Here is a 15,031-nt window from a genome sequence, read left to right as displayed (position 1 = left end):
CAGGTTAATCATTTGTCCAAACTATTGCATACTGTAGATCAAAGCTGAAAAACAGATAACATAAAACACTTGACCTATTTCCTCATTGCAATTTGTCAATTGCTTTTGTTTTGTCGACATTGTTGACGTCTAAAATGTCCATTTAGGATAATAATCTAAATGTCCTACTTGATAGGAGAGATTTTGGTGGAGAACAACTGGTGAGGTGGTCAAGCTCAAACACATTTTGCGGAATGTCATAAGTACAGTAGCTCCATTTAATGAAAAATACGCAGCTTTTCCAGTGGCACAGAGTTCACAAGGTGTTATCTGGACATGGAGTCAGATGATTAATGTATAGTTCTTCTTCCGGGTCTTTTTTTGGGTTCAGGAATTCATATATTTTTTTAAAACCTCTCGTGTTGGTGCCAAAAGTCCATATCATCTTTTTCTGTCACAATATACAACATACTCTGTAGCCTTTATCACACTTGATGAGTGAGTACAGGTTAATTATTTGTATTTATAGTTTATGGATGAAAAATCCTTTGTGGAAAATAATTTTATGAGCAATAACCATAAACACAAGGTACAAAATAAGCAATCATTTCCCATAAAAACACTTCAGCTAGTTTCCGTCCGGCTCCTTGACAATTGTTTGTTTCTGGGTCAAGGTCATAGTTGAGGTGAATGCTAGGGAAGTATTTTATCTGGCTCTTGATTGACTGCTATTAACTCAAATGAATCCCTATGTTCTTCCTTGATGAACATTTCAACGAGTTAAGGCCAAGATTCAGCTGACACTGGATCTCTATGACCCAGTTGCTATGAATAGCTGCTTGTTTTGCAGTGAGCAAAGTTGAATCCGAGATAGAGAGAGAGGGGGGTGGATAAGAGTGGGACAGAAATATCTGGGGAGGCAAACAAAGTTAATAAAAGGTTAATCTTTAAAGGAATTCAAGATAACATATTGTGCTGTATTTCAGCAGTAATTCTAAGAACTTTAGAGTTACTTAAAAAGTTACGCCTATCCGCAGACATGGACTTTACTAGGTGTACCCTTCCAATGGAATGGGAAGAACGATGGAGGAGAGAGAAAGAGCGGAGGAAAAGAGCGATTGAAGATGGTGGCCAAGAAGGGATTGAACAGGACAACCGTGAGCTGAGGAGGATTGTGGCCTTCAATGACTCCAGAATGGGGCTCACGAGTGGGAGGGGAAAGAAAGAGGGGTCCGAGGACAGGATGATTGGTACTTGTAAGGAAGGAATTGGGCAGAATATGCACGAGGACACATTCGGGCATGAAGGACTTGGGAATGTCCACACATACCGAAATGAAACCTATCCTAAAGAGATATTCATTGCCTTGAAAGAATTATTGGATTCTTCTCTTCTGACTGACCTGACTCTGACCACTCATAATGGAAAAAGCTTTAACGTACACTCCCTCATCCTCGGTGCAATCAGTTCCTTTATCCAAGAGAGGCTGAGGAATGGAAATGAAGAACGAATACACAATGATGACGACCAAAGGTGGTCAGTGTCTCTGTCTCCTGAGGTTGATCCTGTTGGGCTGAAGGCAGTTTTGGAGTTTGCCTACACTGGAGCCGTATTGTCCTTGAACAGAGAGAGCATGACCTCGATTGTGGCTGCAGCTCAAGCAATGGACATCCCTAGATTGCTGGAATTCTGCAACAAAGAGGAGAGGATGAATGAAGGTAGAAGTCCTAAGAAGGAAGAGCGAAAGTACTCTGCCCTAGAACAGATGAAGATAACTCTTCAGTCCATTGAGAAGTTGTGGCTGGACATAGTGGGGTGTAACGTGATTTTAGATGTGGGCGGTGCTGTTTTCTATGGTGAGTAGACAATCACACCATTTCTTGGTAGGTATCTTGTTAATGATTTCATTTACTAGACTCTTCTTTTTTTTGTTTCCAGTCCACAGAGTTATCCTTGCAGCAAGCAGTGACTTTTTCCGTGGCATGTTCACCTGTGGTATGAGAGAATCACATCAAACCCGTATTTCCCTTCCCTTCATATCTGCGTCTGAGTTAGACGTTCTGATCAGATGCTCCTACAGTGGCACGCTTCCACTTAGCTGGGACTGTGTCTTTGAGATGACATGCACGGCCCTCCAGCTTCAATTCCAGCCTGCCCTCTCACTTTGCCTCAACTTCATGCGACAGGAAATGGAAGCAAGCTCCTGCCTTGACGTGGCCTCTTTTGCTGAAGCCTACGAGATGTCAGAGTTGCTCGAGGAATCCAATGACTTTGTACTGAGGAACTTCTGGGAGGTGTCAGTCACTCCAAAGTTTCAGGACTTACCGGCAGAGAAGCTTCTAGATATCATCCGCTGCGATGATCTGTGCGTGCCTTCAGAGTTGACTGTTTTTCGAGCTGTAATCTCATGGGTTGAAGCTGATCCTGAGGAGAGATTGGGCCAGGCTGGCCAACTGATGACCGGAGTACGGTTCCCCCTCATGACCTTTCGAGAGTTCAGAGAGGTCAGAGCCATTTACCTACGCATTGAGTGCTTTGGAAACAAGGAGGTGGAACTCTATGGTTCAGCACTCAAGGAATTTGGTTTTAGCCTTCCCGAAACCCAGGATCAGTGCCGGGTTCGGCATCCCAAAGACGCTCTGGTTGTGGTTGGTGGAGACCAGCTGAACCCAGATGGTCGTCAGCGCATACCAAACAAGGAACTTTGGTTTGCAAACTCCCTACGCAGTGGCCCAGGGTTGGTGAAGGCGATGGAGTGGAGGAGGCTGGGTGAGATGCCAGACAAGCCAAAGTTCAGGCATGGACTCGCAGCATTACTGGGAAGGTTGTATGTGATTGGAGGCTGTTACTACTACACCAAGGATGACGTGATGAAATCCGCCTACAGGTAATTGCAAATATACTTTTCCTAATTTCAATAATATATATGTCACATAGGTGCACAAAACTGGTCTCACCTTTTCCGTCTCTACCTTCATTGCACACATGCAAGTTATGACCCTGTGCAGGACAGCTGGAAGAGGCTAGCTGACATGCTGGAGTTTAGAAGCAACTTCTCAGTGGTGGTACAAGAGGGGTGTCTTTATGCCTTTGGTGGAGATAAGGAGATCAATACCAACGTAGACAGCGTTGAAGTGTACAACCCAGACACTGACTCCTGGAGGTAAGATTAGTGACGTTTCGCTTAAAACAGACTAATTATCTGAAGAATTTAGCTCAAAAGCGTCAGGTCCCTTTCCAAAGTGTCCTAAATCCTAAAGAGGATGTAGGTCAAAATATAAATACACAGTTTGGCTTATTTGAAGTGAATATACTTTCAGATTTCTTGCTGTTCTGAGTTAGTATCTTCATGGTTTATTTCACTTTTTGTAGGTCGCTTTGTATAAAAGCATCAGCTAAATTAAAGGGGACCTATCATGCAAAATGCACTTTTGTACGTCTTTTATACATGAATATGTGTCCCCGGTGTTCCAGGGAACTCACCAAGTGTCAGAAAACACAACCCTCTCTATTTTCCTCCATACCCAAATCTCAAAAAAAGGGGTTGCAACGGATCTGATAAAAACTGATCCAGATTTGAACACTGTCCTGACGTCAGGACGGTGGCGCTACGGCTATTGGGCCAACTCCACCAATCAGGAGGAGACAGCCACGGCCATTGCCGTTCGAAAGCGCTGGAGACGCTGTAGTACATATGCCAGGCCAGTAGGTGGTGCTGTTCTCACAGAATCAGCCCTTGCAAAAACAGGGCTAAAAAAGTGCAAACTGAGCGAAATGAGACATGGCTAAAATGCATGATCTGTTTGGTATTTTGAAAAAAAAAAAGTATAAATATGCCTTATATAGGTATGGTCCTACACTATATTATTATAATATAGCATGATAGGTCCACTTTAAGTTTAATTTAATATATCATGCTTGGGAATATGTCCCAATATTGACAAATAGACATATACTATTTAAAATTGGCCAGTGTTCATAATATTGATCAAATATCAATGATGAAAACTGTGACTTAACCTATATGTTGAATCTCTCTCCTTCTATACAAATGCAATACTAAATGTTGGCCAGCAGATGACACCATTTTGACTCTATCAAATACTAAATGTGTCAGTGCCTTGGAAACCTTTGTTACCTTCATCTCAAAAACCATTGAATGTTGACATTGAACAAATATGCCAGACATGTCTACTGTCTTTATTAAAGGAACAATGTGTTAGTATTTAAGGGTATCTATTAGCGGATTAAGTATAGTTTTTTATAACTATGTTTTCATTAGTGTATAATCACCTTAAACTAAGGATTGGAGTATGGACTATTATGGACTGAGATAGATTTAACTCCACTTCCTCCTTGTTTTAATTTTCCCAGCTTTACACAGCCCTTGGACCAGTCTCTGAGCGGCCATGCGGCCACTGTCCTAGATGGAAGAATCTTCATATCTGGAGGTTTCAACTGTAAGTACATGTGTCTGGTTTCCATGTTCCTGTACCACCCAGAGAGAGGAACCACCTACCTGGCAGACATGACCCATGATCGGGCCCAGCATTGCATGGAGCCACTGCGAGGCCATCTTTACGCCGCTGGTGGTGTGTGTAACCTGCGGACGTTTTACACTGACCAACAGGCCTGTGAGGTGTACGATCCTGTGGTTGATTCCTGGACTGCTTTCGCCTCTCTGCCTGTTCCTCATGTGGGCGCAGCCTCCGCCGTCCTGGAGGAGAAGATCTATGTTCTTGGAGGATACTGCCAGGACGATTACAGTGAGTCTGGACTGGTCCACAGGTTTGAACCGATCACACAGCGATGGGAGACCATGGGAAAACTGCCTGGGGCTGCTACTGACATACGGGCATGTCTGCTCCGATTGCCCCCGCACTTTAGGCTTTAGTAACTGAATGGTCAAGATTTACCTTTTTTTGAAACCTCTTTGGTGTGATCTGTTCCCCAAATTGTATTTATTATTGTCAAATGTGGTTTGGCAAAAAAAAAAAACTGTTGTTTTGTCAGATATTTAGTTTAAATTATAGAAATCTAAGTCCAGAATGACTTAGATGTAAACAAGAGAATTGTTTTGTCTCTTCATTTTCTTGAAAAATAAACTATACTTAAGAGTAGGATTATGTATACGATCCCAAATACTTGTTGCTATATATTAAATATCCCAAGAGTATAATTACCTATCAACAGTTTCTCACAATATGAAATTAATCTCTGCACTTAATTTAATGATAACTCATGGATATGAATAAGAGTTACTGACTGCATTGGCAGAATTACAAAAATAGCTACTTGACACAACAGACGTTTTTAAATGTTCATTTTGTCTGATATAAATATACATGATCTTAATTCGACTTTTGTCTCGTGTTTTAGTGCAGAACCATGTGATTATTTTGTAAGTAAAAAAAACAGCACAAAGTAAAAGGATGTCTATCAACAGAAAATAAACAATATAGTAATAGTTACTATTCATATTGACCTCAGTTTCACTGTTATTTTGTATTTTCTTCAGTTTAGCTTCAGTGCTCCAGGGCCTCCAATCGAGCTCCGAATTTGACCTAAAGTTCCTTGGTTTTCGTGTTACGGTGGAAACACAGCCTCAGTTTCCATGAATTCCATCTCAGTTTGGGAATACATCCTATCAAGGTTTTTAAATGCACTTGAAAATGTGTCACACCTCCGTCTGTGTGGTAGTTACAAAGATGCGCCTTGGTGAGCATTTTCAGAGACAAAAGATTATTTACTTCACACACAAAAGTTAAGGTTCCTGTACAGTAGCTGGAGAAAAAGCAGTGAGCTCATGAGGCAGCTCCTTTTTATTTTAATAGGAGAGCTTATTCATGACAATAAGGGTTCAGCAAAAGCTTTTTTACATTGAGGAGGTTTCCCTCGTCACTACAAACAAACAACCAGGAAACAAGTTAACAGGAACATTTTTAAATTGTATTTCATGTTTTATTTTAAGTGTCATGGGTTTATCAATGAGGAACATGAGATGGAGAAAAGCAATGGTTACGTATGACGTTGGAAGGACGTTGTAGAAAGAAAAATTCTCACGATACCTTTTGATCTGCAGAGACGTTATTAGCTCAAAGCAATCCCAAACGATGAAGGCTTCAAAACATAGTCTCAAAATTAGACTATATAACAATTGTATGAACTATATCTGTGTGAACATTCTCAATGTTAAAGGTCACCTATTGTGCAAAATCCAGTTATTCATGTCTTTTATACATCAACATGAGTCCCCTCTGTGTAAAGAGATTCTGAAAGTTTCAGGAACAAAGATTCTCTCTCTTTTTGTCCTGATCCATTTATATAAAACCTGTCTGAAAATGAGCTGATCAGATTTTGGCCACTTTATGATGTCATAACGATTTTTTGGCTTGTGTAACCATTAGCCAATAACCAACCAATGTCGTAAATACAGAGGTCCAAAACATGCTAGGGGAGCTCGGGGACAAGCCCCCCCAAATTATTTTGTGCACACAAAAGCATTTTACTCTGGGCTCAGCAGGTGAGAAACTAAAGAGGGGCTTCCACATGTGGCAGACCAGGTGTTGGTGCTGTCGGATTTGGAACCCCCACTGTAACTTTGTCCAAGATATTCGTACTGCCACCAAAATCACACTGGTGTTTGCTGTTCACCTGTAGTTTGTGCACACAAAATAATTTTACTCTGGGTTCAGCATATATACATATATATATATTTTTATTATTCTTTGCCTTTCACAAGCATTAGCCTACATCATTATTTACACAACATGAAAATAACTTAATGTAAAGTATTTATTTCACCTTCCCTTATTATACATCCATGTGTACAAGTCCGGACTGCGGCTGTTTGTTGATAAATTGATGTTGTCTTCTGCTGTTTGCTTTAATGTAGGCTACTTAGTTGTGCATTGCCCCCACCGCCAGTAAATGGAAGTACTACAAAGAACCCTGTTAATTATGTGCAGTTATTTCACAAGTTTTATTATATACACCTCGAAAAAATTACCGAGGTCCGGACCTCGGTGACCTCAATGGTTGGTACGGCCATGACCAAGGTAACCTTATTTTCATATTTCATTTTCACTTTTGAAACAGGGCTGAAACAGAGGGAATTATGGGATGCTGCAATGATCTGTTTGGTATTTCGAGCCAAACACTTCAGAGACATGTTCTGTATATATCTGAGACCTACAATATATTGATGAAAAACAGTATAATAGGAGACCTTTAACTTTCATTTATTGACATTAATTCCTTTCACATTTGACACATTTCCAACTGATATTTGAATGGCAACACACTCACTAAATCCTCCCAGTAGGCCTGTTGGGACACGACTAGAACTTGGGTCCCTGAGGGCCTCAACTCTGCTTACTCACTGAAATCCAAGAACCCTTGAACAAAGCAGCTATAAAAGCTGCTGGGGAAAAGCCACCCTCCAAAAACTGCTAGGTGAATATTCAAGATACTACAGATTTCAAACCGAGGACATGGAGCTAAAGGTGGTGTGTCTTCTGACCCTCCTGGGTGTCTTGTTTGTGGAGCCAGGGTTTGGACAGAGAGGCGACATTGATATGAATGAGTGGCTGAAGGATAAAGTGGAATTTATCAAGAAATTGGAGGAAAGATTTAAAGAGGTAGAAGGACGGCAGAATGATTTTGACGCTCTGGAGACCAAGCTCAACGCGACTGTGGACGAGGTGACGAGACAGAAGGCTGAAATGGACAAACTGAGGAAAGAGAATGAAGGTACATGATTCATAAGGATACATTTTAACACCCATTGTTGGTAATGTATATGCTTTTGTCAAACATTCATTTTGTATTTCTTTATTTCTAGGCTTGCAAACAAGACTGAATGCCACAGAGGAGGAGGTTGATAAGCTAAAGCAGAACAGTGCTAAAGGTGAGATGACCAAACTTAGGTTCTATATTTAACACAATAAAATAGTCAGGTGATAATATCGAGATAAAGGCAATTTCTCTGAATATGTTGATTTTCATCTTTATATATATCCATTTCTTCATGTAATTGTCCACAGGTGGCCCTCAGATCGCATTCTCTGCCTCTTTGGCAAACTTTGGAGAGATTTACAAAGGACCCTGCACAGACAAGGCCCTGATTTTCAAAAGGGTCTTCTCAAACACTGGCAATGGTTATGACCCAAATACAGGTACTGTGAGCTCCTAAATTATGCGTAGATTATTTTAAGTTATTTTTTTGTCAGGGTTGTCCACTCACAAATGCTTGGTCAGTATCATTTAAAAGAAGATTTGTACGACACATTTGCCCTTTGGTTGAAAGTCTTCTTCAAAACCACTATGTCCTAAGGCTGAAGGCTTCTGGTATTTCAAACAAGAACAAACAAAGAGAGGAATTTGCTCCTTCTCTAGTGTTTTCTTATTACTTATATTAACCTGTATTGTGAAATGGTTCACTCAAAGTCTAACAATGTCCCCCCTAAACCCATGAGGGCTTAAATGATGTCACCTATAAGGGACTTGAGTGTGACCGGCTAGATCTTGAGATACTATAAATAGGAATAGGATGACACTTTGCAACATATCAAGTTACAATGGTGGCGCGAGTACTGTATGCAGGTTTTTTTGTTTTATATTTTTCACTTTCACTGCCTGACAGAGTGGACAAATGCTAATTTGTACACAAAGCAATGTACTATTTTACTGCATGACAGTATATTTAAGCAAAAATATAAATAGAGTGAATTAACTAGATGTGTATAGGCTTGGTTTTCTCAAATGTTAATGTGTGTTTTCACACAGGTTGAACACAAATTTGCCAGTCCTCCTTGTTTACCTTTTTTAGTTAGGGTTTCCTCTGGTAAAAATGTGTTAAAGTCACAATGCTATAAATTGTGGGTAATTGCCTCAGACCAAGTTTTCATAAATGTAAACACATGGAAAGTGTGCATTAAGGGCTCAACGTGTCTTCAAAAGGGCATTCAAGCACTTGATGATTCAATGTTCAATTAAATGTATGGGGCCATTTAATGGCTCGTCCAATTAAAGTGGACCTATCATGCTATATTTGAATAATATAGTGTAGGACCATACCTATATAAGGCATATTTATACTTTTTTTTTTTCAAAATACCAAACAGATCATGCATTTTAGCCATGCCTCATTTCGCTCAATTTGAAAAAATGTAGCTCTGTTTTTGCAAGGGCTGATTCTGTGAGAACAGCACCATCTACAGGCCTGGCATATGTACTACAGCGTCTCCAGCGCTTTCGAACGGCAATGGCCGTGGCTGTCTCCTCCTGGTTGGTGGAGTTGGCCCAATAGCCGTAGCGCCACTGTCCTGACGTCCGGACAGTGTTCAAATCTGGATCAGTTTTGATCAGATCCGTTGCAGCCCCTTTTTTAGAGATTTGGGTATGGAGGAAAATAGAGAGGGTTGTGTTTTCTGACACTTGGTGAGTTCCCTGGAACACCGGGGACACATATTCATGTATAAAAGACGTACAAAAGTGCATTTTGCATGATAGGTCCCCTTTAAGGTTCGCCTCCTGAATCCCCTCTGAAAAAATGTTATAGCAATAAACCTGAGTAACTTTGTTGCGTCTTTGTTCTGTTTCAGGAATCTTCACAGCACCAGTGAATGGTCTCTACTTCTTAAGCTTCAGTACCTATGGCTACAATACACATGTAATGGGGGCCATTTTAATGAAGAATGGCGTTAGTCAAATTTCAACCTGTGATTCCCCTTCAACTGACAGCTCGGACAGTAGCAGTAATGCTGTTGTTCTGCAGTTGGATGGTGGTGACAAGGTGTACATGGAACTGTGGGATAACGGCAGAGTGTTCGACAATATGAATGGACACACAACCTTCAGTGGATTTCTTGTCTTCCCTGTGTAAAAGATAGTAAACAAAGCATTGTGTTGTACTTTTAAACTGAAAGAGAGATGCTCTTGTAAAGCATAAAGCCTTTGCTGATGTGGCAAGCAATGTTTGACTGAAAATAACACAAGAAAACACATTAATTTTCAAGTACATTTTATTGAAAATGTAAATAAACTTACTTCAGAAGATTAAATGCCAATCCAACTTTTAAATTGTCTCTTTTCCTGGCGACTGCACCCTCACTAAAACATGAACCATTTCATCACAGTACTTTTTGAACACTGTTCAGTTATTGAATATATAGCAGCAAGATGCTCTATATTACACATATATCGAACCTTTTGCATGCCAACAACTTTGATTTCTGCTAAATTATATCAAGATATCAGGCTTTCGTGAGAAGAAACACTATGATCCCAATTATTTTTCAAGTTTTTCTTTCAAATCTCTTTATATTTAAGCTGTTTTACACCCACACTTACCACCTTAACCTCAGTCAATATCTCAAACTTTAATCTCTGTTTGTTTGGGAAATTAACCCCCTCCTCATTCTTTGTGATATTATTTTTGAAACTACAGTACCATTGGCCTTAAACCTCACAATATCTTACATACGGAAATGTGGTGGCAAACACAGCACAGATGCCCGTATGTCACTGTTCGGACCAGGCATATTGCCCATGTTCTCCCATCTCTTTGTGGTGGGATCATAACAATGGACCAACTTAGTTTCACTGAAGTCCTCATGGCTGTATCCACCCAGCACATAAAACTTTCCCCCCAAAACTGCTCCTCCTGCAGTTACATGTGGCACCGAAAGAGATGTGAAGGCAGTCCAGGAGTCAGCCACTGGATTGTATACCTCACAAGTTAGCAGGTCAGCCATACCCATGTTATCATCTGAAGTGATTCCACCCGCAACATAAAGACGTTCGCCCAGGATCTCCATGCAGTGATGGGCTCGAGGTTTAGCCATGTTTGCCAAATAAGTGCTTCCTGTCTCTGGGTGGTACAGAAACATAGATGATAGATGTTGGGAGATGCTGCTCAGCCCTCCTGAGATAAATATCTTCCCTTGAAAAGCCTTTGCTACATGGCCAGCCAGAGGCAGATCCAAGGGCCATGTGAAGCTGAAAGAGAAGACATCTTTTAAATATCTGACAAGTCAAATGTGAAGTGTCAGGTTATAATTGCATGCTGCAAACCTTTTTCTAATTCTGATCCCTTCCTCAATGTTAGATTGCTCAACATAATTCAGTTCACTCTGTTGCAACTGGATTTAATTTTATGTTTAGGTAATGAGAGATTTTGAAAGCACTATTTTTAGCAATATTGTACCGATTCCCTAGTTGATAGATGGTTTTTAGATAATTAAGCAACACTATACCCTTCCTTCATATATTATCTACTTTGTTTTAAATCAACATTCCTTCGCACGTACCTCCAAGAGTTCTCAGTGGGGCAGTATCGTTCCACACTCTCCATATATTCAGGGTCACAATGTCCGCCAATGGCATATATCATTCCATCTAGAACCACCACAGAGAAAGAGCCTCTGTCTTTCTGCATTTCAGTCAGGCTCTCCCAGCTGTTTTGAAGAGGGTCATACCTACAGACATGGTCAAATGAGACAAATCTAAGTATACAGGCATTAAATCATGTTTTCAAACTCTAACTGTGTCCTCACTCACCTCAAAACAGAGTTCAGGTTGTCGCTGATGCCGTAATAGTGCTTGCCTCCCAACACGTATAGTTGTCCTTTGAGGACTGCCACCTCATGAGAGAACCTCTCTGGCTCTGGCATCTCTGCCAACTTTTTCCAGTCCATGGCCTTTTTCCGCCCTGTATAGATCCTTAGCGCATTCAAACCCCAGAGTTCTCTGCTGATGCTGCGTCCCCTCAGGTCTTCAGAGATCTGATCACCTCCAATCAAGACTAGAGTCTCTTTCGGTTGATAGACCCGGCAATGACTCTTTTCGGAGCTGAAATCATCAAGAATTGTCTCATAGAGTGACAGGTTGTGATCGGACCACATGGTCAGATATTTGACTTCATTGAATTCCTCGACTGTCATCAGGGGAAAGTTGATGGTTTTCATTAGTGTTTTAGCAAACGGCAACCTTGTTTCGGGCTTTGCCTCGATCCATGCTACCACTGCTTTGAATACAACGAGCTCAGATGAAACACAGAGTGACGGACTCTTCAGGTACTTTAGGAGCTTTTTGGCTGACAAGTCGTTGAGCTTTGAGACGCATGCAACCTTTTGGAAATTCAGCAGGACGAAATCATCTGCGACTTCAAGAAGCTGCGGCATCTCGTAGGCCTCTGCAAAAGATGCCACATCCAGGCAGGAGTGAGGATTTATTTCTTGATGCAGAAAGTTAAGACACAAGGAGAGGGCCGGTTGGTATTGGAGCTGGAGAGCAGTACAGGTGATCTCGAAAACACATTTCCAGCTGAGGGGGAGAGTCCCGCTGTAAGAGCAGTCAATCAGCACCTCCAGCTCTGAAGCCAAAAGGAAAGGAAGGGTCACGCAGGGCTGAAAGGTCTCGATCATCCCAGAGGTGAACATGCCACGGAAGAAGTCAGTGCACACAGCCAGGATGACTCTGTGGACTGAAGGATGGACGATAATAAGTACATTATACACCAATTGTAATGCCAGCTAACATGAACAGGACTCTAAAGGGTTGATATACATATAGTAGGAAAGACATTTAATCTAAGACATTGTAAAAGTCAATTATTGTACTCTACTCACCATGAAAAGATCCTCCAGGAGCTTCCAGAATGACATCACAGCCTACTCTCTCCATGCACAGCCGTTTGATGGACTGAAGGCTGATTTTCATTTGTTCTGCTGCCGACATTTGTACCTCTTTTTTCTGCCCTTCAGTTTTTGTGGACTTTTCCTCTACCTCTTTGCAGAGATCCAGAACCCTAGGGGCACCCAATGATTGAGCCGCAATCTTTATCTGGTGCAAAGTGCTCATGTTCAAACACGAAATGAGTCCAGTGTAGGCAAACTCCACCACTGCTTTTAATCCAACGTGATCCACCTCTGGACCCAGAGACATTGACCACCTTTGGACTCCAACACTTGGTTCTTTGCTCTCATCAACTCTATGAACATGTCTTTGAATAAGGCTCTCTCGGATATAGGAGCAAACAGCAGCCAGGACAGGGGACTGTATGTTGAAAGTCTTCCCATCCTCTGTGCTCAAAATAAGGTCAGTGAGAAGGGAAGAGTCCCTGAACTCTGTCAAGGTGCGGAAAAGGTTTGTTGGATGATCACCTTTGCAGTAAATCTTCACCACATCTGCGTAATTAGCATCTGCTTCTTTTTCCGTCCAATGTTCTGCATCATCATCAACAGTAGACCCTTCCTTATCCTTCTGAAGCTTTTCCTGATCAACTTTGAATCTAGTTTCTTCCTCAGCTGTCAACTTCTTAGCTTTCTCTTCAAAGTTACACAATTCATTTTCTTCATTGACTGTCTTGTGTCCTCTACTTGAACTTTCTTGGTTTTCTTCAATGTTCTCCTCCTCAATTGTTCTCACATGTTCTCTGCTTTGCTCCTGTTGCTTCTCTTCCCCATCATTTTTCTCCTCGACAAGCGCTCCTTCCCTCAATTGCCTGTCTTCCTCCGCATCCACCTCATCATCCACCTCATGTCTTCCTTTTTCTTCTGCGTCCTTTGCCTCCCTATAAAACTCTTCTTTCTGCTCTTCCTCAATTTCTTCTGCTTCTGTCAAATCCCAGCCCACTAGGCACAGATTAGCTACTACTGCCATACTGTATCACTCTAACGGGCTAATCCCTTAAAACATGTACACCTGTCGAATGGAATAGATTGCACATCACTTACTTTTTGCACGATTTATGAGGAAGAACGCACAAAGAAAATCATGTTTATGTCCAGTAGTAATCCACTCTTTTGATGCTGGTGTTGCTGCTGAAACTCTTTTACCTTTAAGCTTAGCCGTCTGCAGACATCAGCTGTCTGTTTGTTACTGTCCTGCCTCTCCCTCCTCCTTCATGTGTTGCATGTTTGAGAATGGCATGTGTACCTCATGATTCCTATAACCACACAAGCTGTCATGTACACAATACTATCTCATAAGTAATCAAAAGTCTAGACTTTTTAGGGATGTAACTACTTCCCCTACAATTGTTTTCTCAATTTGTATTTTTTTATTTGTCATTTAACCTCCACAGTATATGTACATGCCATGCAATTCATACTTTTTTCATTATTATGTATTTCTTTTCGCAGCATATGTGTGTGGTGAGAGGTGTTTACATTTATACTGTAAAGATTTGACCCAAGCAAGTTTTATAAAAATGAATTATCTAGACCTAGAGGCATCTGGATTGGTGCCCGTCCGAACCAAAACACCTCAAGGGGACATAGGCTCCTTAAGTCTGGGCCATATGACTCTGAGATCATTATGAAATGCCTCGAGGCTTACCAGCGGGATCACATTGCTCCTCCACGTCCAAAGACAATGGAATCTGGGTCAAGGATCAAGAGATGTGAGGGAATTGAGGAGGCCGAAACAAAACAACGACACATAAACCTGTCGCCTTTTATTACCGACAAAGAAACAGCTGGGTCAAACTGTCACCTTGACTTGATATATATAGTTGTGCATGTCAGAAGTAGAGTAGCTGACAATAAACCTAGTATGATCTCTCCTTGTGGATTGTTTGAATGCCATGGTGTTGTGTTAGCCATACATTCATAACGGTTTGTTTGTCCTTCTTAATAACCTCTGCCTATAGTTTCAAACTCTGTTGCAGGAAAAAATCTCATTATTTCATTTTATCATTTTCAAACACTAGTATATTTCCAAAAAAATGTAATAGTAAGCTAATGTTTGGCTCTGTTGGCTGATTTCTTGTTGGAAGGTAGGATTTGTTTTGTTGATCCCTATCAATCAGAAATATCGGGCCCAATGTGAGTGTGACAGCTCTTGTAGTGTTTGCTACAGTAGGATCAGTTACACCGACAATGTTCACATTGATCAAGGAATTATGTTGGCTCGAGAATTGTTATTTCAACTGAGACTAACCTTGTCCATGCTTGACACCATTTTCTTGTGTTGCTGTTTTTTATGAATGTATGTCCCCATTCTTAATTCCACTTCTGAAGGTCATTACTGTCATTAAAATAGGTTA

General features: G+C 41.1%; 2 protein-coding genes across 2 annotated transcripts; one reads left to right on the top strand and one right to left on the bottom strand.

Annotated features, from left to right (window-relative positions):
- The first annotated feature begins 917 nt into the window (after nucleotides 1-917).
- Nucleotides 918-5,189, top strand: si:ch211-63p21.8 (kelch-like protein 33). Its single transcript, XM_034150213.1, has 4 exons — nucleotides 918-1,835; nucleotides 1,918-2,866; nucleotides 2,972-3,142; nucleotides 4,354-5,189. Exons 1-4 carry the CDS (start codon nucleotides 1,019-1,021, stop codon nucleotides 4,871-4,873), a joined length of 2,457 nt encoding a protein of 818 aa, XP_034006104.1. The 5' UTR covers nucleotides 918-1,018; the 3' UTR covers nucleotides 4,874-5,189.
- Nucleotides 5,190-10,457: 5,268 nt separating this feature from the next.
- LOC117497967 (kelch-like protein 33) lies at nucleotides 10,458-13,914 on the bottom strand. The gene is given in 4 exon segments (XM_034150008.1): nucleotides 10,458-10,980; nucleotides 11,292-11,459; nucleotides 11,542-12,466; nucleotides 13,719-13,914. Coding segments are annotated over 4 exon segments (1,812 nt in total).
- Between the last annotated feature and the right edge of the window lie 1,117 nt (nucleotides 13,915-15,031).

The sequence above is a fragment of the Trematomus bernacchii genome, unplaced genomic scaffold (assembly GCF_902827165.1).
Source record: "Trematomus bernacchii unplaced genomic scaffold, fTreBer1.1, whole genome shotgun sequence".
NCBI classification, from domain to species: Eukaryota; Metazoa; Chordata; class Actinopteri; order Perciformes; family Nototheniidae; genus Trematomus; species Trematomus bernacchii.
The sequence above is the reverse complement of the archived record's forward strand: the minus strand, read 5'-3'. Positions and strand labels throughout refer to the sequence as shown.

Coding starts and splice junctions, on each gene's coding strand:
- si:ch211-63p21.8 (XM_034150213.1), top strand. CDS start 1,019: ATGGACTTTACTAGGTGTACCCTTCCAATGGAATGGGAAGAACGATGG. Junction 1,836..1,917: donor GGGCGGTGCTGTTTTCTATG/GTGAGTAGACAA, acceptor TTTTGTTTCCAG/TCCACAGAGTTATCCTTGCA. Junction 2,867..2,971: donor GTGATGAAATCCGCCTACAG/GTAATTGCAAAT, acceptor CACACATGCAAG/TTATGACCCTGTGCAGGACA.